The sequence below is a fragment of the Antechinus flavipes genome, chromosome 4 (genome assembly GCF_016432865.1).
Source record: "Antechinus flavipes isolate AdamAnt ecotype Samford, QLD, Australia chromosome 4, AdamAnt_v2, whole genome shotgun sequence".
In the NCBI taxonomy this organism is placed as follows: domain Eukaryota; kingdom Metazoa; phylum Chordata; class Mammalia; order Dasyuromorphia; family Dasyuridae; genus Antechinus; species Antechinus flavipes.
This window is the reverse complement of record NC_067401.1, coordinates 341,088,718-341,115,538: the sequence shown is the minus strand read 5'-3', so window position 1 is coordinate 341,115,538 and position 26,821 is coordinate 341,088,718. Positions and strand designations below refer to the sequence as shown.

Below are 26,821 nucleotides of genomic sequence, written 5' to 3'. Positions count from 1 at the left end.
GCAAAAATGGAAATGTCTTTCTTTAGTGAGAGGTCAATATAAAGTAAAGCTGCAAGGTTGAAAAGAATACTTTGGGCATAGATACTTATAGACAAATCACTTCAGGTTAAAATGAAAAGGGAATTTAATAATTCCAGTATTTTGAGTTGTCTCAAAATTTAACAACTTAAATAAATATTTACTGTTTAAGCTTATAAAAAAAAAGGTCATTGATTATATTTGGATTGTAAGGTAATGGCTGACAGAATCTCTTAACGAAAAGGACAGAAACTTCTTAAGTATAATGAATTAATTAAACTTTAAAAAAAGTCCTCTATGGCTTTCTCCCCAGAAAAGAGGGAGAAAAAGAATTATTTTGTAAAAGAATCACTTTCTTATACCCAGGTAGAAAAAGTCTTTGAGTTCAACTACTGTACAATAAAACTGTCCACCTTTAAAAGAGAGGTGGGTCATTGTTCAGAAGAATGTCACCAGTTCTGAGTTTGATGAATTTTTCGGAAATGCTATACTAACATAGCAAAATAAGAAAACTTTATTTATTTCTTGGGCCTGTATTTCCTTTTTTTATAAGCTGGGAGTTCTGTAAACTATACAAACCTAATTATACCAAGTTTATATAACTGGAAAGGTATGAAAAACATTTGTTTGTTTAAAGGATTATAACTTTTTCCTCTTTTATAAAATAAAGGAATTGGCTTAGAGTCAATACAATTCAACATATGATTATTAACTATCCAACACTTAGGCAAGGCACTTTATTAATAAGAAGGTATCCAAAGATAGTTATGATATAGTCCTTATTCTCAAAGACTTTAATAGTAGGTAAAACACATTCAATCAAGGGAGGTTTTAGAAATAGTAGAATGAAAGCTTAGAATAAGGGAATATGCAATGTATTGGGCAAAATAGCTAATTTGATGTTGAAATGCATTAAGAAAGCCCTCATTTTCAGAAATCAGGAGATGATAGTTCCATTTTAGTCTAAAAACCTCCTTCCTTCAATAAGCAGTGAGGAGCTACTGAATAAAAAAGGGATGTAGTTAGAGTTTTAGGGAAATTACTTGGGCAACAATTTGAAGTATGACTAGAATCTAGAATCAACAAGACCAATTAGAATGATGTAGTATAGCTTCTAGGAGAGACAGCAGTGATTTTGAGGTCCCCTCATGATAGGGGCTTTTATTCTAACAATAAATGATTCTAATTCTTCTGGGAGTTTGCCTCAGGTAACTCCCACATGGAATCTAAGAATAACAAGCTGTCTGATTCTGAAGTCTTCTGGCCTCAAGATAGTCCCATGGATGAAACTCCTGAGACAATAGTGAATGTACCAATCCTTGGTCCTACCTCTGGGCCATAAAAGTAGCATATTTATAATATTAAGAACTAGATAAATGTGTCTCTTTGCTTCTCTCTCTTTGCTAAATTCTCTTGGAATTTAGACTGCTTGTAATGGTGTAACAATTACAATAAACTTTGCCCCTTGACTTGGAATGACTTCAAGCCTACAAATTCTCTTTAGACACTTCATGACACCAGTCTGTGACCTCAATCTTTTGAGGTCCCCTTTCCAATCTCAACAAGAAATCTATTATGATAGGTGAAGCATAAAGAATTAAGGCCTGGGTATCAAGGTAGTTACAGTGGAAATGGAAATGAGGGGATACACATAGGATAGAAAGTCCAAATAGGATCAACAGGACTTGGCAACTGATGGGAATGTGTGATATGAAGCTTAAAACCTGTGTGCCTAGAATAGTATTTACTCTTTAATAGATTAAAAGCTGCACAACAATTTTTGGGACACCTGATATCATACAAGGAAATACAAGATTGGGAAAGAAGAAGGGCTATTTTTTATTTCAAGAGTTAGAAGTAGCATGTACATAGTTTGCTTTCTGCAGTGACACTTCTTAAATGTTAAGGTCATCTTCAAGTTGAGTAGATACTCTATCAGGAGAATATGGACAAAATTCATCCAAGATGAGAAAATGTGAATTTTAATCAGTCTCTGTAGCTGCCTCCTTAATAAGAGGCATTCTTTCAGTTTTGTCTTGGTCTCAGTACTAAGAACTTTAACTAGAATATCAGTAGATATTTAATAAATGCTTGTTAATTGACTGTTGATGGAAATTAGTTATATTTTGTTAAAGATTCGTATTCTGTGATTAAAAAACAATATATTGTTGGATAGCAAATCAGTCCATTTGCATGAATACAGAATTAACCAAGAATTGATGGCTTTTTTAGTCTGTTATCATGAAGATGAGCATTTTTATATTTAGAGCCAATTTGACAACTATAGTTTCTGTAAAATTAATACTTTGAGTCAAGCTACTGTGTTGACTAATCCCTTACAGGCACCTTGCTGAAACAGGAGCCTGTGGTTTTTCTTCCTGCCTCATGCCCATTTGGCAACCACACCCTTGATATGAGCCTACAAAATGTCATCCTGGAGCTCTGTGTTTTTCAAGACTTTCTGCCAAAAATTACTATTTTAACTATCTGATTGTTATTCGCTTGTCTTTTTATTTAATTTAAACAGTATTTTTTGAGTTTCCTCTCTCTGAAAATTTCCTTGAATGTTTGATGTCTTTCCTTCCCCCCTTACTTAATTTTCAATCCCCCAAGAACATTTATATATTAAGAAACATATTTTCTCATCATTACTTTTTCCTCTTTCTCCCCCTTGCTAATTTTTCTCCTTTTGACCTTGACAGAAAGTGCTATTAAATATTTGTTGAATTTGTTAAATTCTTGCCTAGGGAGGTTTCTTTAGAGTTAAAAGTCTCCTTTTCCAATGTAGATAAAGAATTAAAGGAGTGACTGGCTTCTAACCACTGGATGAGGAAAGAAGAAATTTTACTCTCTTGTCTAACTTCTCCTTACCAATCCCTTCATTTCCTTCTCTCCATTCCATGTCCCTTGTGTTGAGGTGCTATTGATTTCTAAAAATTTTTTTTGGTAAAATATTGTCTGTGGATTGAAATTAAAACCTCTTCTTTTCTTTAAACAAAAGGGCTCCAATGACTGTGTAAATATGAAAGGGAAAAAAATCCCACACTTAAGACTCACTAATTATTTTGTATCGGTATTAAAAATATGGGAAATTAAACTGATAAGTATAAGCATATTCCTCTGAACATCATCATTTTATTCCTATAAAGTATAACATTAGCAGTAATTACTATAAGTTATAAATTATTCTTTAAGATCAATATTATAAATGGAAGATAGAAGCAAAGTTATAGTAGGATTTGGCACTATTTTAACTAGGTTCTGGTTGTAATGTGTTAATGATATTTTGAAATAAAACATGTGTAAAAGAGGGCAAGAGGATAGTTGTTGTTGTGTCTGGGAAGCAGGAAGGCATCTGGGTCTAGGCCTTCCAACAAATTTTGATCTTAATTCATTGAAAGAATCATTTGAATTTACTAAAAAACAATTACCATCCAAAGTTAGTATCAATCCACTCCAACATTAAATTGATTTTAAATCACTAGTATGTTCCTCTTAATTGTGACATTTTTCACTGCTCAGAGCAAATTGTTTCAAACAAAGCCACATGTGTAGTCTGAGATAGAAAGAGGGAGGGAAAAAAGATGATATACAAATAAAAAAATCTCAGCCATGTTCTGGGTTAGGTATCTTCTCAGATAATAACACAATTGGTCCACTTTACTTATCTAACATACTCATAATTTAGATGTATCTTAGGGCAAGTCAATTTTAAAATTTTTGTGTTATTACATTAGGCTATCTACACAGAAATCTTGCTCTGGTGCCTACTCATAATGCTGAGGTGATCCAATTTAGAGATCACTTCTAAATGACTAAGATTTTGTCATAAAACTCCTTTCTAGACTAAGACATTCTTACCTATTGAAATGATGAAATGTGACAGAAAAATAAGATTTTTCATTTTAGGTTATGGATCATGAACCCAGAGAGGTCACACAACTAACAAATTATTTGTAAAGCCAGGATATAAACCCCTTGTTTTCTGACCCTTCTACTCCAATGCACCCCACCATACCATGTTGTTTCTTTCCAAAGATACTCAAATGAATTTTTAAAAAGCATACATTATGCATATTATCTGATTAGTTTCATTTTTGTGCAGTTTCTTAATTAATCATTATTTTGTATCCTGTAAATTAAAATTTCATCCACATTCCCTGCTTATAAAAGAATTGTGTGATTCCCACATGACCAACCTTTTACTACATGCTTTTAGTTATGATCACTATAGTTGCTTCATATTTTTCTTAACATCAAATGTTTGGAAAACCCCCAGGAAGTTCAAAGAACAAATAAAGCAAAGCCAACTATAATTTATAGAAATACACTCATAAACTAAATTATTTCCCAGCAGTGGGCTAGACAAGAGATGGCTAGAAAATACCTGGGCATTGAACTTTCCTTCCAGATTTGTTCTATATAAGTTAAGGAGTCGTTAAGTATGTCAAATAACTTTCTTGTCTTTAGTGTTTTTTCCTGTTCACAAAATTCTGGGCAGGGGAGTGTCAATTACTTTTTACTCAAAGGGTCAAATCCCCACATTTTACAGGTTAGGTGATTTAGGCACTGAGAATTTAATTACTAAATCAGGGTCACACAGCTAGTAAGTATCTGGGGTAAGAGTTAAACCAAGTTTTTCCTAATGCCAAGAACAGTGCTTTATTTTCTACTCCTTCTACAAATTGTATTATATGTGGATCAAATGAGATAAAGTATGTGAAAACACTTTTTATTAACTCTACAAATAACATAAAGATTTATTTTTAAAACATTTAGAATGGGAAACAGAGTTCAGAATGGAAACTTTACAATCATTAATTTTGTTCCTTTTGAAGAAATTGAGGCCTAGAAAGATTGCCCTCTACATTTCTTGTTCCAAGATATGTCTAGATCTCAAATGTCTTAACTGAAAAAGTCATTAATATATGTTTTTATTTTTTTTTCAGTGAATCCCTCATTAATTCTAAAAAGGAACTTTTGTATATGTTATCAAATACAAAAGATCTCATGTTATTTTTGGGGCAGGACCTGTGATTTCATTTGTATAACTATAGTAGCAATTCGCACAGTCTGGTTTGGATATCCTTTGGGATCTCTAGGCTCCCTTTAGGGATCCACAAATTATTATTCACAATATACTAAGATACTTTAATTTCTCATACAGAATCAATAGTTTTAACCTATAAAAACAAAAGCTGTTACAGTGAAGCACCTCAATTTTTTAAAGAATGTGATAATGTCCAGGGATCAAATAGTTTGAAAACTATCCCTACGTCTGTGGAGACTAGCAACTTCTAAGAAATTCATAGTTTCATAGAGTTGCCTGGGACAATGAAAGATTAAGCAATTTACCTAGTTTCTACTGTCAGTATGTGTCTGACTGGGATTGGGCTATTCCTTACTCTGAGGAAGGTACACTACTGCTAGACTCTTCACCATCCTATCTTTCTTTCTTTCTTTCTTTCTTTTTTTTTTTTTTTGTTTATTTGTTTATTTGTTTTGCTGCTGAGGCAATTGGGGTTAAGTGACTTGCCCAGGGTCACATAGCCAGGAGGTGTTAAGTGTCTGAGGCCAGATTTGAACTCAGGTCTTCCTGACTTCAGGGCTGGCGCTCTATCCACTGCATCCTACCTTTCAATGGATTTAATCTAGCAAGTAATACTTTGAGGAGAATTAAATCAGGGGGCATTCCTATAAGACAAATGATTTATGTTCATATCCTGAAACTTTTAGATAACATAATTTTAACACATTGACATCAGAATCTTGAGTTTTCCATTCAAAGTTCATGCATAGCACCTTTTTAAAAAGATGTATAAATACTGTCTTTGTGAAGTGGTTCTCACTTAGGAAGCAGTGCAGTTGGTCAGTAAGCAGGGGGTAGGACCAAAGAACAGGAGAAATAATGGCAGCACATTTAACTGAAGTGTTGCTATAGCAATGCCTAGAAGATAATGCTGGTAGCTGGTTAGAAGTTTCCTTGGTGAAAACCTGTGTTTGGTTTGGATCCTGATTGAATTAAGGTTGCTTCCAAAACTCAATAGAACAGGTGGAGTATGTTGGAAACAGACTTTAAGACTCATAGCAAGATAAAAGGTATTATTTATTCTTTGTGTATACTTTCCTTTTCTTCTGAATTCCAGTCATAAGCTTAGTTAAGTGATGTGAAGTGTTATGATATGTACCAGGTTTTTAAAATGAACTCTTTCTGATTCTATAGATGTTCACTCCTCTTAAATAGGATTTTAGTGTATTGATAGTGCAAATGATGCTAATTTTGTTCTTATGAGATTTGAATACCTGGGATCACTACGAACAAAGATCCTCACTGTGGAAAATATTTTTCTTTGAAACCAGGATGAAATCTATTATGAATATCAATCTGGATGATCTCTAGATATTTCTATGTTGTTGTTTTTTTAAGTTGGTAAAATATTCATATAAAAGTATGTGTTTCACAGAGAGATGAGAATCATCTTTATGAATTCCTTGGTTTTTCAAGGATGAATAATGAAAACTATTATTGCATGTAGTTTGAAAAATAAAAAGCCACTATTGTAAAAATAAATAAGTAAAAATAAAAAAATATATATTGTATATATAAAAAGAAATAAGCTTAATTCTTCTTGGTCATCAAAAAAAAATTCCTTGGGAAATGGAATAAAGTGTATTTATCTTTGTAAATTTGTTTCTAATATTGGCACTTGGCAAGAGCACTTAAAAAATGTAAAATATGTATAATTAGTACACATATCATAAGATATATACATATATATAAAGTATATATTATGTGGATATGCATATGTGAATTCAGTAGAATGATTTCACATGTAAAATTAATACTATAGAATTATTTTAGTTAATGGTTAAGCTCTTATTAAGTTTGAAATTTCCACAATTTTTTCCATTTTTTCTATCATTAACAGAAATAGAAAGCTTGGAATGATCAGTTACCAGGTTACAGCTATATTTAGACAATAGAATAAACAGGCCCAGATACATTTCAGTGCCTTACTCTAGGATTTCCCTAATTCTCTTTCTTCATCTCTCTCATTTTCATTTGTAGAGAAATGGTTTCCAGAAAAGTAGAGTGTTATGAAAGCATTTGTCAGGTTTCTCTCCAAAGAAAGTTTAAATCATTTTTGATTGACTCTATTTTGTCATTCAGTCATTTTCAATTAAGTTTCTTTTAACCCCATTTGAGGTTTTCTTAGCAAAAATGCTGTAATGATTTGCTATTTCCTTCTCCAGCTCATTTTATAGTTGTGAAAACTGAAATCAAATTACTTGTCCAAGATCACATTGCTAATAAGTATCTGAAGCCGGATTAAAATCATAAAGATAAGTTTTCTTGAATCCAGGGTTAGTACTCTATCCTCTGTACCACTTGCTGCTCTGACTCTATAATTCCAGTTAATAAAGACTTCTTAAGAATGTGTCTAAATGCTAATTAATCATAAATTTTTTTCAGCTGACTAAAATTTAGGATATGGTTTTGACTATATGTAAGTGAAATAATGGACTTACTTTGCATTAATATTTATGTTTTTCTAAAATATTTACTTTAATATATTGCTCATTTTTGCCATTATAAAGGCAATATAACAAAATAGGAGGAATTTGGTTCAAATTTTGCCTGAGACATTGCATGACCTGGGACAAGTAATTTTTACTTATATGTTCTTCAGGAAACTTTCTAAGACTTATATCCTAAATTAGCCATTTTTATCTTTTTGATTTCAGAACTCTTTTATACTCTTAAAACCCATTAAGGAGCCCAAAGAGGTATTATTTATATAAGTTATATCTCAATATTTAACTTATTAGAAATTAAAACTGTTAATTTTTTTCTTTTTCAAAATATTATTGATTGATTGATTGATGTGCATTGCTTTATGAGAAAAAATAGAACAAGAGGGAAAATACCATGGAACAGAGGAAAAAAAAAAAGACGTGAACATAGAATGTGTTGATTTACATTCAATCTTCATTATTTTTTTTCCTGGATGCAAATGGCATTTTCCATCAAAAGTTTATTGGGATTGCCTTGGATCAATGAACCACTGAGAAGAACCAAGTCTTTCATAGTTGATCATTACATATTCTTGGTGTTACTGTATACAATGTATTACTGGTCCTGCTTATTTCACTCAAAACTGCTAAAATTAAAAAAAAAGTATCAATTTCTTTAAAATAATAATAAATTTATTAAATCTTATTATAGTGACTTATTTTCCAAAGCAAATTTTAGTGAATGGCATTGTTTTATATATTTTTGTAAATCTTTATTTTTAAAATGCAGCTGGATTCTTATATCTGCTTCTTAATTCATTCTACTGTGATATTTTAATTTGGTTATAATACCGGAAGAAAATATAGTCTTACACAGCAATATAAATTTGAAGAGGCAAAAGTATTTCAATAGATAAATTATGTCTTAGAGTTAGTTTGAAAACAATTTAGACCTCAGACCCCCTGAAAAGTTCTTGAAAGTATGAGGACTGCTGTACTAAATCATATATAGTATATTGATGATGAGAATTCAGAATCACAGATCTTTCATGGATATATATATATATATAATATATATATATATATATACATATACATATGTACATATGTATATGTATATATATATATTACATATATACACATATGTACATGTATAATATATATGCTATACTATATATATGTATATATAATTGTCTATTAATTAATAATTTGTCTATTAATCAAAATGATCCATCAAAAATGCTTTACAGAGTCTTCTAAGTTTGGGTGCTTTTTGACCCAATTTTTCTACCTCCTACTATGATGTACTCAATTCATTTCTCAGTAAGTAGCCAGTAGATATCACTGCTGAGTATCTGCTTGAATTTAGAATTCTATATTCAGGTCAGTTTCCTACTTTAGTTTTATGTGTAGTAGAAAAGAATAAGCTCTTAGTAACTGCTTTGCCAGGAGAGGAAGAAGATTGCTTTCTTGAATCTCAATTCATCTCATAAGTATTTCTCAAATGCTCATCTTTAGAAATCTTGATTAGACATTGGAAAATAAAATATTTGAACAATGTAAAGGGCTGAAACTCTGAATAGGTGCACTGGAGTCAGACAACTGAGCACTTAAAGCTAATTACCTATTGGACAATACTCTATTAGCATATGCTTGGAAAAATGGCCTTTCTCACTCATCTGTGCTGGCTTGATCTTTTGTTGTATACAGATAATCGTAGGAAGGATTAGGGGGTGGAGTAAGACAAGCCAGAGTCACTTTGGAGGAGGAAGAGGAGAAGGGAGGTCAGTTGGTGGAGAGCATGTGGTGGTTTTGTCCATTCCCTTCACTTCTCCCCCTAAAGACCAAAGACTTTTGCTTATCCTGACTCCTGCTAATTCTGAGGCCTCCAGGGAACTAACCTGGACTTCACAGAACAAGACCTAGTCACTGTTCTCATGGAGTTTACAATCTTGTATGATATGAACAGATACTTATTGGCACATTGATGCCTTAAAGAAATCATAAACAAAGCGTTATGTGAGTCAAATGAGGTCATTATGGACAGAGATGGTGAGTGAAGGGTTCATAAAAGTAACATTTGCTTTGCCCTCGAGAATTGTTGAAAGGTTGTATAGTACAAAGAGTAGAGAGACCTGGCCTTATGATCAGCTAAATCTCAATTCATGCTCCATCCCTGCTCACCAGTGACTGTTACCCTTATTCTTTAATGTAAGACTATATAAAATACAAAGAAGATGCAGATTTGTATTAGGAGTTTCTTATAATCATGAAATCACAGATTTAATGTAAAAAAAAAAAAATGATTGCTAATGAAAGGCATTCCTGGCCTACAGGTTCAGTAAAGGCAAGGAAATGGAGGGAGTATTACAGTTTAATTCAAGCTTGGAATGGGAGGAAGGGAGTAATATGAGATAAGACTGGAAATCTCAAATGGTGCCAGATTGTGGAAGGTGGTGATATGGATGTGTGATACACTGATTACAAAATACACACCATGGAATTTTAATTTTATGCCATCTGTGCTTTGGGCTTACTTCCTGCATATTCCAAGGATTGGACTGGTCCTTTTTGCCTAGGGTTTAGTGAGCAAGGTGTCTATGAGAACCAAGTAGAGGCAGAGTAGGGAAGCAGTTTCCATAGGTTTATGGGTTTAAAGAGCTTCCTCTATCTGTCTTCACAGGGACCCACTTTTGTATTTCTACTTGTAGCATTCTCTCCAATCTCCAGAAATGTATAAAAGAGATTTTTTTGTTTGTTTGTTTTTTGGCTTGTTGATGGAAGCTAGGAAACAAATATGAGGAGGGAGAGTTTGATTTGCAATTATTTACTTTTTTGGATTCTACTGTCCAATCTCTCACTTATTTTTCTGATTCAAATTCAAGAAGGAGTACTGATTCCTTTCTAATTCAAATTTCTAGGGAAATACAACTAGTATAGAAAGAACTTATAAAGTCTGAATATAGATTGAAGCATACCATATTGAAACATACTTTATATTTTCGGTGGCATGTTTTTTTGGGGGTGGGGTCTGTGTTTTCTTTCACAAAATTATTATGTAAATATGTTTTACATGATTGTTTACTATCTCAGAGAGGAAAGAGAGAAGAATGGATATTTAGAAGCAAACTTGGTTTATATATTTAGATTTTGCTAAGAAATGAAGATCCATGTGGAAAACAAACAAAATAAACCCAAGTGAGAGATATGTAATATTAAAATTAATTTCTAGATGATTTAATTTTGTATTGCAATAATCAACCTTTGTTAAACAATGAAGAATTTTTTAAAAATTAAAGGAATATGCACATAAAATCTTTTACATATGAACAATATTAAATACTCTAAAGATGTAGGCCAAATGAAATAGAAAAAATATAAAAGTTTTGCTTCTTTTTCTTCTCTTAATCTGAGGGGAAAGCATTGTCATTTAAATTGAAATGAATTTCCATGTTAAAACACTTGACTAAAAGAAATATTAGAAAATTTTTAGGTACTGCCTTTCCTCCTGTTGTGCAGATGTTGATAAGTAGTCCCAACAGGAAACAATTGCACACTTGTGGTAACTTTATTGCGAAAGTAGGCAACAACGACATCCTTTGATAAGTTAGAACTTACATGTAGCCCACAGTAAATTTTGCCAGCATCTTGTCCATCTTCCCAGCTAGCAACTAAGCTATATTCTTCATTCTCTTGTTTAAAATTCAGTGTTATGATTTTTAATATACATATTTTATAGATGGTGCATTAATGGAAGTAGGATTTTTTCCATGAATTTACTCTAGCTTGTAGTATGTATACATGATCCCCTTTCTACATTCACATTGTTTTTCATATCATCACTGTCATTATTCCATCCACATCTAAAGTCTATTACAATATGTCTTCTTACTTTTGTGCTTTTGAATAACTTGGTCTTGAAGTTGGAAGATCTAAAATGATGGAATGTTAAAGACAAAAATGATTATAAAGATTATTTATGCCATTTTGAAAATAAAGATGCTAAAGGCTAGAGAACTCTTCTCATTTCAAACAATAATTACTAAAGCCCTACTATGTGCAAGGCTTTGTATGTAACTGAGTTCTGCAAATACAAAGACGCAAACCAAAATAACAGATTTTGGGTTTAAGGATTTTATCTTCTATTTGGTATTATTCTCAAAATAAATCAAATTCCTAACTTGAGTGAAAAGGCATCTATAATTTAGATAAAAAGATTCATGAACCTGATCACCCATATATTTGAGTACATAGATGTTTGCCAAAAACATCCTTTCTGGAGGAAAAAGGGGATGAGGGGGGTCATATGAGGAGTGAGACCTGGTCATAGGGCCATGCTGCCATTGGCAATCTCAACAAGGAAATCCGGTTTTGGTTGTTTTGCCCTTCATGATCATTCTAACTTGCCATAAATCTTAATGAAAGAGACACTGATATTTTTGTAATCACTTCTGCTACTAGCTCAAGCCAGTCTCTGTCTATATATGGTTGTTGTCCTTTGATCTTAAAGAGGACCTAAATGATATCACTATGTTATCATCAAGTTACAATTGTCTGACTGTGGCTGATCAGACTAATACAAATTCAGAATGCTCTACCACAGATAGAGTACAAATAATACATAGGAACGTTTTGTTTATAAAATAAACAGGGCTAAAGATCTCTAGGGTGAAGCAAGTTTCAATTGAAATTACATACATGAAAGCATTATCGGTTTGATCATAAGGATCACAAAAGTTAGAAAAGGTCTGTGTAAATTCTTTAATAATTCAGTGAACTTGAGATCTTACTGTTGGAACTACATACTCTCAACTTGAACAGGTTTCATCTCCTCTCTTTTACTTATTATGTATGATTCTTGTCCCAGACAATATATAATATTATTGCTTGCAAATGTTTTATCAATATATGAATCTCTTTCTGAAACAATAACAAAAGGCCCATTGGAAGACAAAACTCTGTTCAGACTATTCAAAATTTACTCCCTTCATAAGCAATTTTGAAGTAAATAATTTCCCCAAAACAGAGTAGCATATTTTTAGAAATGCAAAAATTAAAAATAATCTGCAATATTTTCATCCTTTTTCTTTTTTTTTTCCTTTTTATGAGATTGGGTCTCCTTCACTTCCTTTGGCTGGCAGTAATGGGATCACTCAAAGGCCTAATCCTACTGATGATCAACATAGATTTAACCTACTTAGTTTTTGACCTGCCCAAAGTTTACACCTTCTTTAGCAGCTAGAAGTCCTGTCCTTTCTCCATCAGAGGACTCACTATACTAGTGTATAACTGTGTACAGACACTCAATGGGCTTTAGCCCTAGTGTTAGCCTCAGAGCTTCCAAATTTAAGAAATTAACCAGCCTAAATAGAAGCATTATAGGCAAGTGGCACCATCCCTGGATTCATTTTTTTACTCTTGGAGGGAAACATGTTGACATTTGATTTTATGGCATTGGAAACAGCATGATAAACTTCTTGTTGGTGGGTTTTTGTTTATTTATAGTAACATGTGAGCAGTTTCTGGTCACAGAAAAATGCTAGAGGCCATGCCTTACTCTTATATTTCATTTGGAGCCCTTCTTTTCTGTAGTTATTAACTTTCATTGCTAATTTGTCCTTTGAAAACCTATTCCATATACAATTTATTTTTCCTATATAAACTTAATAAAATATTACTTAATTCCTTAAATTATCATGCATATCATATTCATTGATTCTATGGCCCTGAAAACCTTAGCATTGATAATATAAAAATACAGCATTGAATTTGTAATTTTAATTTAAAAAATAAACTCTAATCAGTTATAATAAAAAGATGAATTATTAGATTTTAATAGTATAATAACCCAAGCACAATAATAGGATATGTTTTCTCTCTTTTGTTTCTGTCTGTCTCTCTCCTCCCAGTCTCTCATGAACACATAAACACACTCCACCATCACCACCACCACTATGACCTTACCAAGTCCAACCCTTAGCCAAATTGTGAGATCCCATAGTCTTTTTTTTGTGTTTACATTTTACATTACATTGCATTTCAGTCGAAAAGCAATTTAATTTTAATTAGAAGTGTATAATTTCCAAGCCTGAGTCAAGGGTACACTATATTATTGGTACTTCTCAAATAGGTATATTGCTTTTGTGCCTAATTAAAAGCACGAGTTATGGGAACTGACCAGCACAACATACAAAGAATGTTTGGCCTTGTGACCTTATTAGCTATTTATAATAATAAAGAACAAAATCATTTTGCTGGAATTTTGTCACCATGGTAGTTCTTTCTGCTTAAACAAAATATATCCTGATGTCTCCACAAGAATATGTTTAAATATTTCAACGAATTATCTCAATTTTCCTTTCTAAAATGAAAGGCTTAGGCTAAAGAGAACAATGTTTCTCAAGCCTTGTGGTCTGCTGAGCAGGATGTTCTGTGCAATAAGAAGAGAATTTATGTGAGAGAATTTCAGTACTGATATTTTCCACTGTAAGCTATAAGGTATAAGATGTGGAATTAATTATTATTGCAGAATTTTAAATTTTGAAAATAGGCTTGTTTCTCTTGCACACTTAAAAAAAATCATCCTACTCCCATCTCTTATCTACTCGCAGGTCAATCATTTATGGATTTCCTTAAGATATTTCAAGCCACAGAATTTTTTTTTAGCCAGAATAATTTGGAGGAGGTGAACTCTAAAGTTAGTTCTAGGTCTAATTTTTAATGTTTCCATGGAATGCCTAAGCTTTATTTGCCTGAGGTTTTTAGTTTCAGTGAGCCATGAGATTTTTATATAATTCTACTCCTACCACAGCATTTTATTTTGAAAATATCAGGGGGAAATGTTAAATAATAGAATTAAATGGAATGAGGATTCAGTAGGAACTTGAATTATTTAATTAGTATAAACATTTAGTAGCCACAGAGCCTTAATTTCATTTCATTGCCCTACTATATTTGACATTCTTCAATTCACTAAATGTTATCCAAACTATTACCATGTAAAAGAAGTACTTAATAGTTTTTCCTTTGAAAAAGCTATTTTGGTTAATTCATACACCAAAGGGGATCTCTTATATTGCATGATCTGATTTGACTTTTATCATTCATCATATTAAGCAAATTATCCCTGATTTTCCATTTATTTTCCCCTTCCATTTTCAATCTTTACAAATATGTCCAAATGTCAGATTTCTGTCTATCTTTCATACCAGTTTAACTTTTCATTTTAATTTAGTCCCTATTTTAAAATCAATTAATCTGAACAAAACACACAGTTCTAGGTATTGGGGAAAATAGAAAGTTTATTTTTTTTCCTTTTTTTTAAATAACTTTTTATTGACAGAACCCATGCCAGGGTAATTTTTTACAGCATTATCCCTTGCACTCACTTCTGTTCCGATTTTTCCCCTCCTTCCCTCCACCCCCTCCCTCAGATGGCAAGCCGTCCTTTACATGTTAAATAGGTTACAGTATATCCTAGATACAATATATGTGTGCAGAATTGAACAGTTCTCTTGTTGCACAGGGAGAATTGGATTCAGAAGGTATAAATAACCCAGGAAGAAAAACAAAAATGCAAGCAGTTTATATTCATTCCCCAGTGTTCTTTCTTTGGGTGTAACTGCTTCTGTCCATCCTTGATCAATTGAAACTGAATTAGCACTCTTTATCGAAGAGATCTACTTCCATCAGAATACATCCTCAAACAAAAAATGATCTCCTGGTTCTGCTCATTTCACTTAGCATCAGTTCATGTAAGTCTCGCCAGGTCTCTCTGTAATCATCCTGCTGGTCATTTCTTACAGAACAATAATATTCCATAATGTTCCTATACCACAATTTACTCAACCAATTTCCAATTGATGGGCATCCATTCATTTCCCAGCTTCTAGCCACTACAAACAGGGCTGCCACAAACATTTTGGCACATACAGGTCCCTTTCCCTTCTTTAGTATCTCTTGGGGTATAAGCCCAGTAGTAGTAGCACTGCTGGATCAAAGGGTATGCACAGTTTGATAGCTTTTTGAGCATAGTTCCAAATTGCTCTCCAGAATGGCTGGATGTGTTCACAATTCCACCAACAATGTATCAGTGTCCCTGTTTTCCTACATCCCCTCCAATATTCCACATTATCTTTCCCTGTCATTCTAGCCAATCTGACAGGTGTGTAGTGGTATCTCAGAGTTGTCTTAATTTGCACTTCTCTGATTAATAATGATTTGGAGCATAGAAAATAGAGAGTTTAGATAAATAATAGCACATGGCTGTTTTCATGGAGGTCATGAGTTAATAGGGGCAGATTTGTGTCTATCCAAAGATTACATAACTGACAAGCATAATTATTATAAAAAGATTATTTAGTAGATTGGGAATCAGCAAAAATTTATATTTCTCTACTAGAACCTCCATATAGATAAATTCATTTATCCTATTGATCCAAATAATTCTTTATACATATTTATGGATTGTAAATCATATGTTTAAATGTAATAGAACATTTTGATCATTATCTGCCTAATTTGCTGATCCTCTCTGGATAAGGGTAAATGCACATTTTAAAGATAAACCTGATAAACTTAGTCATAGGTGCTATTAATCAAAAGAGGAACTATTTAATTGAAGTCTTAAAACTATTCTAAGAAAAGTAATATAAGCACACACAGTTCTGGTTATGCCTAATCTAAAGAATAAATTATGTGAATGGAATTGTTGGGAAAATGAATTACTCACTGGCAGACTTCATTTTTTTTTTCCTTGAGAGAAAGAGTATGGCCTTTTGGATAGAGAAATGGCCTTAAGTATGATAGACCTCAGTTCAAATCTCACCTCAGATATACTAGCTGTGTGGCTTTTAGCAAATCAGTTAATCTTTTAGTGCTTTAGTCAATTATTTAAGACTATAATTTGCAGAAAAGACACTGACCTGCATTGCCTCATTTATAAATAACCTATATCTTTGAAAGTACAGATCCACTAATTTATACTTTAATATATTTAACATCTACTGGTCATCTTGCCATCTAGGGGAGGGGGTGGGGGAAAGGAGGGGAAAAATTGGAACAAAAGGTTTGGCAATTGTTAATGCTGTAAAATTACCCATACATATGACTTGTAAATAAAAAGCTATTAAAAATACTAAAAAAAAATTAAAAAAAGAAAGTACAGATCTATTCTTGAAATATAGAAAAAGTTCATGATAAGATAGCTTATTTTTATACATATTCCTATAATATCCTTTTTATACATATTCCTATAATATCCTTTTAAACATAGCTCCTTGTACAGTGAAAACAATTCATAGTTTGGTTCACCCAATACCAACAAGGTATTATAAAGAATCTCTATAAGTTTATAGTTATGTTTTATGCATACTGTTAGATATTTACTTTCAAGATAATTTCCTCAGTGCATATTTTTGCAAACTTTGTGGGTAAAGTCTATAATTTTCAGCATTTTTGCATTATAATAAATTGCAAAAGCAAGAAAAATTTTCAATTTTTGATAGATGAAGACATGCTGAGATCATGAAATTTAAGAAATGAAATATTTCTTTAGGGGAAAAATAGGAAGAAATGATGGCATCAAAACAAGAATTCTTTTTTGTTTTGGTTTGGTTTTTTCTTCTCCATTTTTTAAAAATTAGAATATAGTTGGCTTTGTTTGACTGCATAAACTAAAAATATACTTGGAAATCCCATTAAAATTTGTTTTCACAGTTCACATATTGAATGGAAAAGAAGTGTAGAGGAATTTGTTGGAATTTAGAAACATATAATGCTGCAAGAAGATATAATCTGAGTTTTCCAAAAAAAAAGATCTTTTAGCTAACATCTAAATATAAACACAGAAATTCACGATCAAATAGAGCAACAACAATAGCAGTGGTGGCTCGTGAAGGTGTTGACTTTGGCATTTTCCCTCCTTTTTCTGCCAGATTTTCTTTTTTTGAGGACTTCAGATGCCTCTTGATTTGTTTTTGCTTTTATAGTCTCACTTAGCTATCCTTCACCATGCTTGGCAAAGTCCCCGCCTTCATGAGCCATCACTTTCCAAAAGTATAAATTTCTGAAAAAATGTATATTTTCCCTTAGGGAAAATATTTCTGCCATTAATCCTATTCTATCAGCAAAAGTTTTATCTATAGAACTCTGTTTCAAAATTTCATGGTACACATATACCAAGATAAGATCAAAATGGGTCCATGATTTAGGCATAAAGAACAAGATTATAAATAAATTAGAGGAACATAGTATAGTTTATCTCTCAGACTTGTTTAAGAGGAAGAAATTTGTGACCAAAGATGAACTAGAGACCATTACTGATCACAAAATAGAAAATTTTTGATTACATCAAATTAAAAAGCCTTTGTACAAACAAAACTAATGCAAACAAGATTAGAAGGGAAGTAACAAACTGGGAAAACATCTTCACAGTTAAAGGTTCTGATAAAGGCCTCATTTCCAAAATATATAGAGAATTGACTCTAATTTATAAGAAATCAAGCCATTCTCCAATTGATAAATGGTCAAAGGATATGAACAGACAATTTTCAGATGATGAAATTGAAACTATTACCACTCATATGAAAGAGTGTTCCAAATCATTATTGATCAGAGAAATGCAAATTAAGACAACTCTGAGATACCACTACACACCTGTCAGATTGGCTAAGATGACAGGAAAAAATAATGATGAATGTTGGAGGGATGCGGGAAAACTGGGACACTGATTGTTGGTGGAGTTGTGAACGAATCCAACCATTCTGGAGAGCAATCTGGAATTATGCCCAAAAAGTTATCAAACTATGCATACCCTTTGATCCAGCAGTGCTACTACTACTGGGCTTATACCCCAAAGAGATACTAAAGAAGGGAAAAGGACTTGTATGTGCCAAAATGTTTGTGGCAGTCCTATTTGTAGTGGTTAGAAACTGGAAAATAAATGGATGCCCATCAATTGGAGAATGGGTGGGTAAATTGTGGTATATGAATGTTATGGAATATTATTGTTCTGTAAGGAATGACCAGCAGGATGAATACAGAAAGGCTTGGAGAGACTTAACATGAACTGATGCTAAGTGAAATGAGCAGAACCAGGAGATCATTTTATACTTCAACAATGATATTGTATGAGGGTGTATTCTGATGGAAGTGGATTTCTTCAACAAAGAGATCTAACTCAGTTTCAATTGATCAATGATGGAAAGCAGCTACACCCAAAGAAAGAACACTGGGAAATGAATCTAAACCATTTGCATTTTTGTTTTTCTTCCCGGGTTATTTATACCTTCTAAATCTAGGATATACTGTGGCATATTTAACATGTATAGGACTGCTTGCCATCTGGGGGAGAGGGTAAAGGGAGGGAGGGGAAAAATCGAAACAGAAGTGAGTGCAAGGGATAATGTTGTAAAAAATTATCCTGGCATGGGTTTTGTCAATAAAAAGTTATTTTAAAAAATTTCATGGTACATTTTGTTTCTCACCTATTCTGTGAGCACATTGACACTTGAAATCATTTATATTGCTCCTGATTATTCTATTATTTTTCTTTGTGAATTCCTCTGAACCCATCCCCTCTTCCTCCACAAATCATATTTCTTGCTTTCTAGGATATTTGGCCTGGAAATTTTTATGTGAGCATTTCTCTTCCCCTCTGTTAAATTTAAGATTAAATCCTTTTTACTTAAGATTGTTAGACTTTATAATCTCCATGAGTAGAGGTTCTGTAGTGCCAACATTGGTAGGAGAATGAAGAACAGTAGAACTTAAAGCTGGCAGAGGGCACAGGTGGTGCCTCCTGCATAGTGTGTGGCAGGATGTACCTGCCTTACTTAAGTTGCAAGGAACAGCAGTATACAGCTGATTTTCCTGAATTAGCAAAACATCTAGCTTTCCTGGGCAATTTAGCCCATTAACCATTTAGCTACTGAACAGTTCCAATGTTTGATTCTCATAAAAAACATTTAAATCTTTTCCTTAATTTAAAGAGAAAATATAGTAGTAGTATTTTAAGAAAAATATAAGAATTTCAAGAAAATTATTTTATTGATGGCTGAGCTTTCTTCGTTAGGCTACTTCTTCTAAAGATTTTTATAATGTTCTTTGTTCGGTTTTCTTGAGGTTTATGGGGCAGTTTTCCTTTTAGCAGATTAATCTCCATGAGAATAGTCAGGTATTAAAGTCCAAATGTCTTTATTGTCTCCTTCACCTGATGTTCAGCTAGCTTTCTCCTGGCTTTCAGAAGGGACTTGATTTCAGTAGAGAAAATGCAGGAGGATAGGCTACCACAGTGGTGTGAGATGAAGTGAGTCTGAGTCCAAGAGTTTGTGCTTCAGGTGGATGATGGAATAAATCTGTCTTTGCCTCCCTTGGCTGAGTTTGTCTCAGCTTATATATTCTACACTGAATATAAACCGATCATTATATCACTAGGAATGCATTATTTGTTGTACTATTAAATCAATCATACTGAATTTAGAAAACTATTAATCACCATGCTAAACTAGATAACCATTGTATTTATTAATTCCATTGACTTAGCATGTTGTAAAAATCCTTGTTTCAAGTTCAGAATTCTGGCCCATGATACAGGATTATTCAATTTCAGCATATTGTATCTCATTCCTGAGTTTTGGAATGCCTTCCTTAAACAAGTTTGAAGGTGATGCAAGTATTCCTAATCTTATTTTAGAGACAATCAAACAGAAACTCAGAAATGCAGTGACTTGCTCAATATCATACAGGGAGTAGATGCTGGAATGATGATTTATATTTGCTTACCAATTCAAGGCAGCAGCAATATATCTTCTATAACCCTGCTTCTTACATTGTAGTTTGTTTGGGGGACACAAAATTATGATTATCAGTAAATGTTTGATTTGTATATCTATTTTATATACACATATACTGTAGCTCACTTAAAAATGTCTCTGGCAAAAAAGGGTGGTTAATGGGAAAAGGATGGCAAATGGGAAAAGCTTAAGAAACCCTATTCTACTAGACATCTGCTTTTTCTTTATTTACTACTTCTAACCTTAGATGAGTATGTCTACCTCTGCCCCAAATGTACAATTATGATGTTAGGTCAGAGAGAGAGAGAGAAAAAAAAAAAAAAAACAGAAAGAGGACATAAGAAGTAGTAGAAGAGATTTGTGTGAAATGCAAAATAGAATTTTTAATGTGAATGAATATCATGGAATATTACTGTTGAAAGGGATCTTAGATATCATTAAGACCAATTCTTTTATTCTATAGATAAAGAAATTTAAATACAAATTAGAACCAAAATGTGTTTCATCCACTAGTCCTTCTTTATCCTGATTCATGATCTAGTCCTTTTAGATTTAAGAATGACTTGCTGAAAAAAAGCTCCTCCTAAGCTTGTTGATAGGTACAATTTTTCTAGGGATCATGAGTTGATTTTCTTTGATTAGGGACTGAGGAATAGAATTTTTATCTGGAGCTCTAGGATAGATTCCATGGAAGTTCAGCTTCCTTTTTAGAAATACAACACAATAACAGGAAGAATAATGAGCTTGGAGTAATAGAACTAGGGCTTCATCTCAGTTTTGATACTACCAGTATGAACTTAGTAATTCGTGGCATTTCTCTGTGACTCAAATTTTTCAGCTACAAAATAAAGGAATTGAATTACATGATTTTCAAGGTCCTTACCCATTCTAAATTTACGATCCTATGATCTTGTAAAAATGAGCTTAATCTCATTACATTGTGATTTCTTGAAGATAGAAACTATATAGTTGCCTCTTTGTATCCCAATCCTTAGTGCAGGAAATAATAAATAATATTTATTGTTATAAATAATATGACAAATAATAAATGTTTAACAAATACCTGTTTGCAACTTTTCCCGTCTCCAGTCTCTCTGTCCCAATGCATTCTCCACATCATTGCCAAATTAATATTCCAAAAAATTAGATCTGACCATATCCCTGCCCTATTCAAAAATATTATTTATCTCTCTCTTGTCTCTAGGCTAGAATACAAGATTCTCAGCTTGATGTTTGGAGCTTTCCATAATTCATCTCTCACTTACACTTTTTTATTACATATTAATTCCCTTGATACACATTCTGTCTCAGACAAAGTGACTTGCTAGCTATTCTCTCTACATGTCATTCTACCTCCCAGCTCTGGACCTTTGCCTATAATTCACCCCTTCCTTACTTTTGTTTCTTCAAATTCCTAGTTCCTTTAAAGCACAGTGTAAGTATAACCTCTATTCTGGGATTTTTATTTTGGTCACCTCAGTTATTAACATTATTGAATTTGAAGTTATTTTATATTATTATTTATATTACTGGAAAAAGTGAGCTCTTCAAGATTATAGAGAATTTCATTTTTATTTCTGTGTTCCCTACACCTGGCATTGTGACTTGCATTTACATATTAAGTGCACAATAAGAGTATTGAAATGAATTAAGCTTATTCTTCATTGATTGTGATTTTTAGCTTTTATATAATTTCTTAAAATGTGGTAATATTATAATATATGCAACAATCTGTCATAAACTTGACACATTATAGGAAACTTCAAAATCTTAGTGTACATTTATCACATAATATAATTGATGGATTAATATATATTTATTATGTAATAATATAATTGATGAAAACCCTTTGAGGTTAATCTTCCTTCATTTTCAAGTAAATTGCAGGCAAAAAGGAATGAGGAAAAACAGCAATTGTTTCCTGTAGTTATTTATTACTATGATATTTTCTATGCTGTTAGCTCTTAGTGGGTTCTGATAAAATCTAACCAGGATCATTGTCCTTCTTTTTTAGATGAGCAAGAAATAGTGCAAAAACGGACTTTTACAAAATGGATCAACTCTCATCTGGCTAAGGTACTAAATACTATTGCAGTTTAATTATACTAGGTGTATGATGCAAAGAAAGTATTATTGCTACTTACTCAATGATTTTGGAATCCATGAAAACTTAGTCCATGGCTATAAAGCAATGTAACTTATTGATCAGTGAATTTAATTTTGAAAAGAATAATAAGTAATAATCTTGTATATGTGTCTATCAAATATAAATTGTCTGTGGTCAACCCTGTTAATCTTTGTGAAATATTTTAGTATTTTTTTCTAAAGTATGTGTTCATTAGACATATATTTACTAATGGGAATTTTTTTTCTAATTTTTGAAACTCCCAAAGTGAAACACAGAGCTAGATAAGAATCTTTCAATCCACCTGGATGACTGTTATAACATTATAAAATGTTACGGAAGGGCTACACCTTAGCTCCATGATCTCTTTGCCTAAACCATTCTCACAATGGAGCTTCAGACATTCTGACCTCATCAACTTATTCGTAACTCTACATTAACTCTGTAATCTGTTTTTCATCCATGTTGCAATATATGGTTAATCATAATCTAATCAGGAAATAGTCAGGTCCTGATGATTGCAAGTAAATCCCCAAGCATTATTTAGATTCATAATGCATCTGCCTACTAGAATTGAACCAATGGTTATATTTTACATAATTCTTTGACAAGTGTTACAGGGAAAGTGGCTGTTTTGTGTGGGTGGCAAGGAGGAGGATTGTTTGTTAGTAATTTTTTTTTCACTATTTGGGACCTAAAATAAAAATTAATTCTTAAGTTTTTGCATTTTATTTGGAAAAAATGTAATGTTCTGGGCTAGCTTTCTGGAGGTCTCTGGACCAGCCTTGGTCTCAGCAGAATAATCACCAGAATAATCAGTGATAAGTCCAAAGTTTTTACTGTCTTCTTCAGTCTCCCAGTCTGTGTCAGCATTCTCAATCAGTCAGCCAGTCAGCAGCCTGCAGATCTAAATGTAATTTCCTGCTTTCTAGAGCCCCCACACTGGGGTGAATTAAAATATAGTGTCCAGACTAGCTCTCTGGAAGATCTTGGGACCAGCCTGCATCCTTGGTCCTAGTAGAGAAGTGATGAAATCAGGAGAACCATCAGGATGGTGGGAGATGAAATGTCTCTCTTCCAGTCCTTGTTGGCTCTTATATATCTTATTGTAATTACATCATTACAGCATACTGATTATGTGTGAACTTAGAGAACCATTATATTAACATGCTAAGTACTAAATATATATGTAAACTAGATAACCATTGTCTCATTAATTCCTCTGAGTTAACACCTTGTTTTAAGAATACTTCTCCAGAGTTCTGGCCCATTACAGAAAACAGATATAAACTTCAAGAGAAACCCTGAATTCATACTGTCAGATCTTTGGATTGAAGCTATCATCCCTAGACTGAAAGGAACAATGAATTGTGGCTAAGACTAAAAGAAGTTTCTGAATTGATGATGATGGGGGTAGGGAAAGAAGACTTCTCATAATGCCTTAAAATTCATTCTTTTCTTTCTCACTGTCTTTTTCTCAGTCTGTACTTTTTTAGACAAGGAAGAAAGGGGGAAAGTAGAGTAAAATAAGGACCCTTCCCCTTTATGCAGACATAATAGTTGATTGGTACCTATAATAACAAACAAATCCTATGATTTTGGAAATACTTCTTTATTGGGGCAAGGAAGAAAGAGGGAGGGGTTGGTGAAGAGGTCCTTGGAGGCCATCTTGGCAGAGTTCAAGACTATGGATCACCTGTATGGAATTTCAATAAATCCAGTGTATTCAAGTACCTTCTTCTTCTTAGAATACCTCTGTATAAATACCAGTGCATTTAATATGGAATGAATTTTCTTTTGATAAGCGTAAAAGGTTGGAGGATTTTAGGAAGATGTTGGAGTAGAATAGTGAATTTCAAGCTCTCCCAGTTTCCCCCACAAATAGGACAAATTTGCACCTTAGGGTGAACATAGACCGAAGAATGAAAAGGACTTGGGAATGAACAGGGGTCTTCCAGTTATAATTCCAGAAGAGCTGAAGGAAGACCTCAGGCTTGGGATTAATCTGTCTGAAGTGCAGACACCTCTGAGCTAGCTCTGCAGAGTCAAGTAGGGACCCCTAGGTCTAGCTAGATATAGCAGGAGCTTCAGCAGGAACCACGAGACTTTCACTTTGTTTGTCAATTTGGGATCTAAGTCCAGGAGGACTGAATGAACCTCAGCTGAGTCCCATCTGTGCTGCTGAGATGAAGTCCTGGGCTAGAAGAAACCCATACCCAGTGAATACAGAGACAGTAAAGCAGGGACACTGCTGGCTGCAGCAACTTGCAGGAGGGTGGATTTCTTGGGTTGGGATTCCTGGTCAGAATAGAGAACTGAAGGGAAGTTTGAGCCACTATCCCACCACCCCACAATTATACTAATACCTCTTATTTAAAAAATGAACTGGCCATTGGAACATATTATGGGAACAGGAAAGATTAGGGTTCATCTTCAAAGGAAGACACTTTAGTTAATTTAAAAAAAAAGCTTCTACTGCAAAGAGTAATGTGAAATGACTCTCCACACAAAGAGAATTTGTAGAATAACTCAAAAAAGAATTTAAAATCAAATGAAATACATTGAGGAAAAACTAAAAAAAAAACCAAAAAAACAAGAAAAGCAAGATTACACAAGATTATGAGAAGAACTTTTCAAGTAGAAAAGGAGATATAGCATCTCAAAGATGAAAATAGTTCTTTGAAAATTAGAGTCAGATAAGGGAAAGCCAGTGAAGCTATCAGAGACCAAGAAATAACAAAACGGAATGAGAAAATACAACAGAATGTGAAACATCTTATATGAAAAATGACAGATTTGGAGAACAGATCAAGAAGAGAAAATATAAGAATAATTAAACTGCCAGAAAGTTGTGACCAAAAAGAGAACCTTGATACAATAATGCAGGAAATAATACAAGAAAATTGTCCTGGAGTGATAGAACATGAGGGGAAAATAGAAATAGAAAAAATCCACTGATCACCATCTGAAAGAGATTCTTTGTGGAAAACACACAGGAATATTATTGCCAAGTTTTGAAGCTCCCAGATCAAAGAGAAAATTTTGCAAGAAACAAGAAAAAAATTCAAATTCACAAAAGCTACAATTAGAATTATATAAGACTTATCAGCAACCACAATAAACTACTTTAGGTCCTGGAATCATATCTACTGACAATCAAAAGAACTAAACCTATGGCCAAAAATATTATACCCGGCAAAATTATGCATAATTTTTCATGAGAAAAAATGAACATTCAATGAAATAAGATTTTCAGGACTTTCCATCAATCAAACCCAAAGTTAATAGAAAATCCAACATATAGTAGTCAATACTAAAGATCAATTTTAAGGAACTTCCACATGGACAAACTGTTTAGATATGGACAAATTCTTTGTGATTTTTTTAAATATAAGAAATGTATACTCTATGATATATATTTTATATACATATACTATATATTATCCTATATATCCTATATATTATATGCTTAATATTCACATTAACAATAAGGTAGCTCAAAAGAAAGAGTGGCAAAGTTAAAATAAAATTAGTAATCATGTTTTAAAAATGAGATGCAAAAGAAGAATAGACACAGAGGCATTAGAGGAGGGAAGGGGGTTCAAACTTCTGAAAATCTAGTCACAAGAATGTGTTCAACAGGCTATACTGCATATTTCATTAAAGGTATAGCATCCTCCAAAATATATAAAGAAATAAGGGGGGAGGTATGAGAGGATAAGGAAGCAAAGGTTGAGGAAAGACACAAAGGAGGGATCTTTGGGTAGGGAAAAGTTAAGTAATAACAAGGCAACTTATGCAGCAGAATTTAATTAAAGAGTCAGCAGGGCTAGGAAAGACATGTGTGTGTATGTGGGGGGAGGTGTATGTGTATAGGAGAGTATGTATATGTGTGTATGTGTGTATGTATCTACATATGTATACATAAATATATGTTTTTCTTAACTGTAGCTTGCTTGGGGGAAGTAGAGGGATAAAATGGGGGAAATGAAGTAAATAAGATGTGCAGAGAGAATTAAAGAGCAATTTACAAAGAAGTAAAGAAAAAATGGGCATTCATGAATATAATTTCTTCTACTAACATATATATATTTTCTTGATCTGATAATTTGTTATTATATATTTTGAATCCTACTTTGTTCTGCTGGACACATGACAATGCTCTCTTTTGTTTTGTTTATTTTGCTTTGTATTCCTTTTCTATTTTTATTTTTCTTAATCCCTTTTTTCAAATAAAAAAAATTAAACAAAAGTATGAAAGGTTATTATAATATTTTCAATAAATGGGAAGTCTAGGAGGGAGAGAAGAGTTTTTCTGACTGAAAAATTGTTAAAAAAGAAAAATATGAAAGGGCATTCCAAATTTTGA

At 32.8% G+C, this 26,821-nt stretch overlaps 1 protein-coding gene across 1 annotated transcript in view; it reads left to right on the top strand.

Annotated features, from left to right (window-relative positions):
• Positions 1–26,821, top strand: part of SYNE1 (spectrin repeat containing nuclear envelope protein 1) — a 593,997-nt gene that overhangs the window by 88,299 nt on the left and 478,877 nt on the right. The window contains exon 2 of the mRNA XM_051997964.1: positions 22,342–22,403. Within this exon, the coding sequence (XP_051853924.1) occupies positions 22,342–22,403 (62 nt within the window). The remainder of the gene's footprint in view (positions 1–22,341; positions 22,404–26,821) is intronic.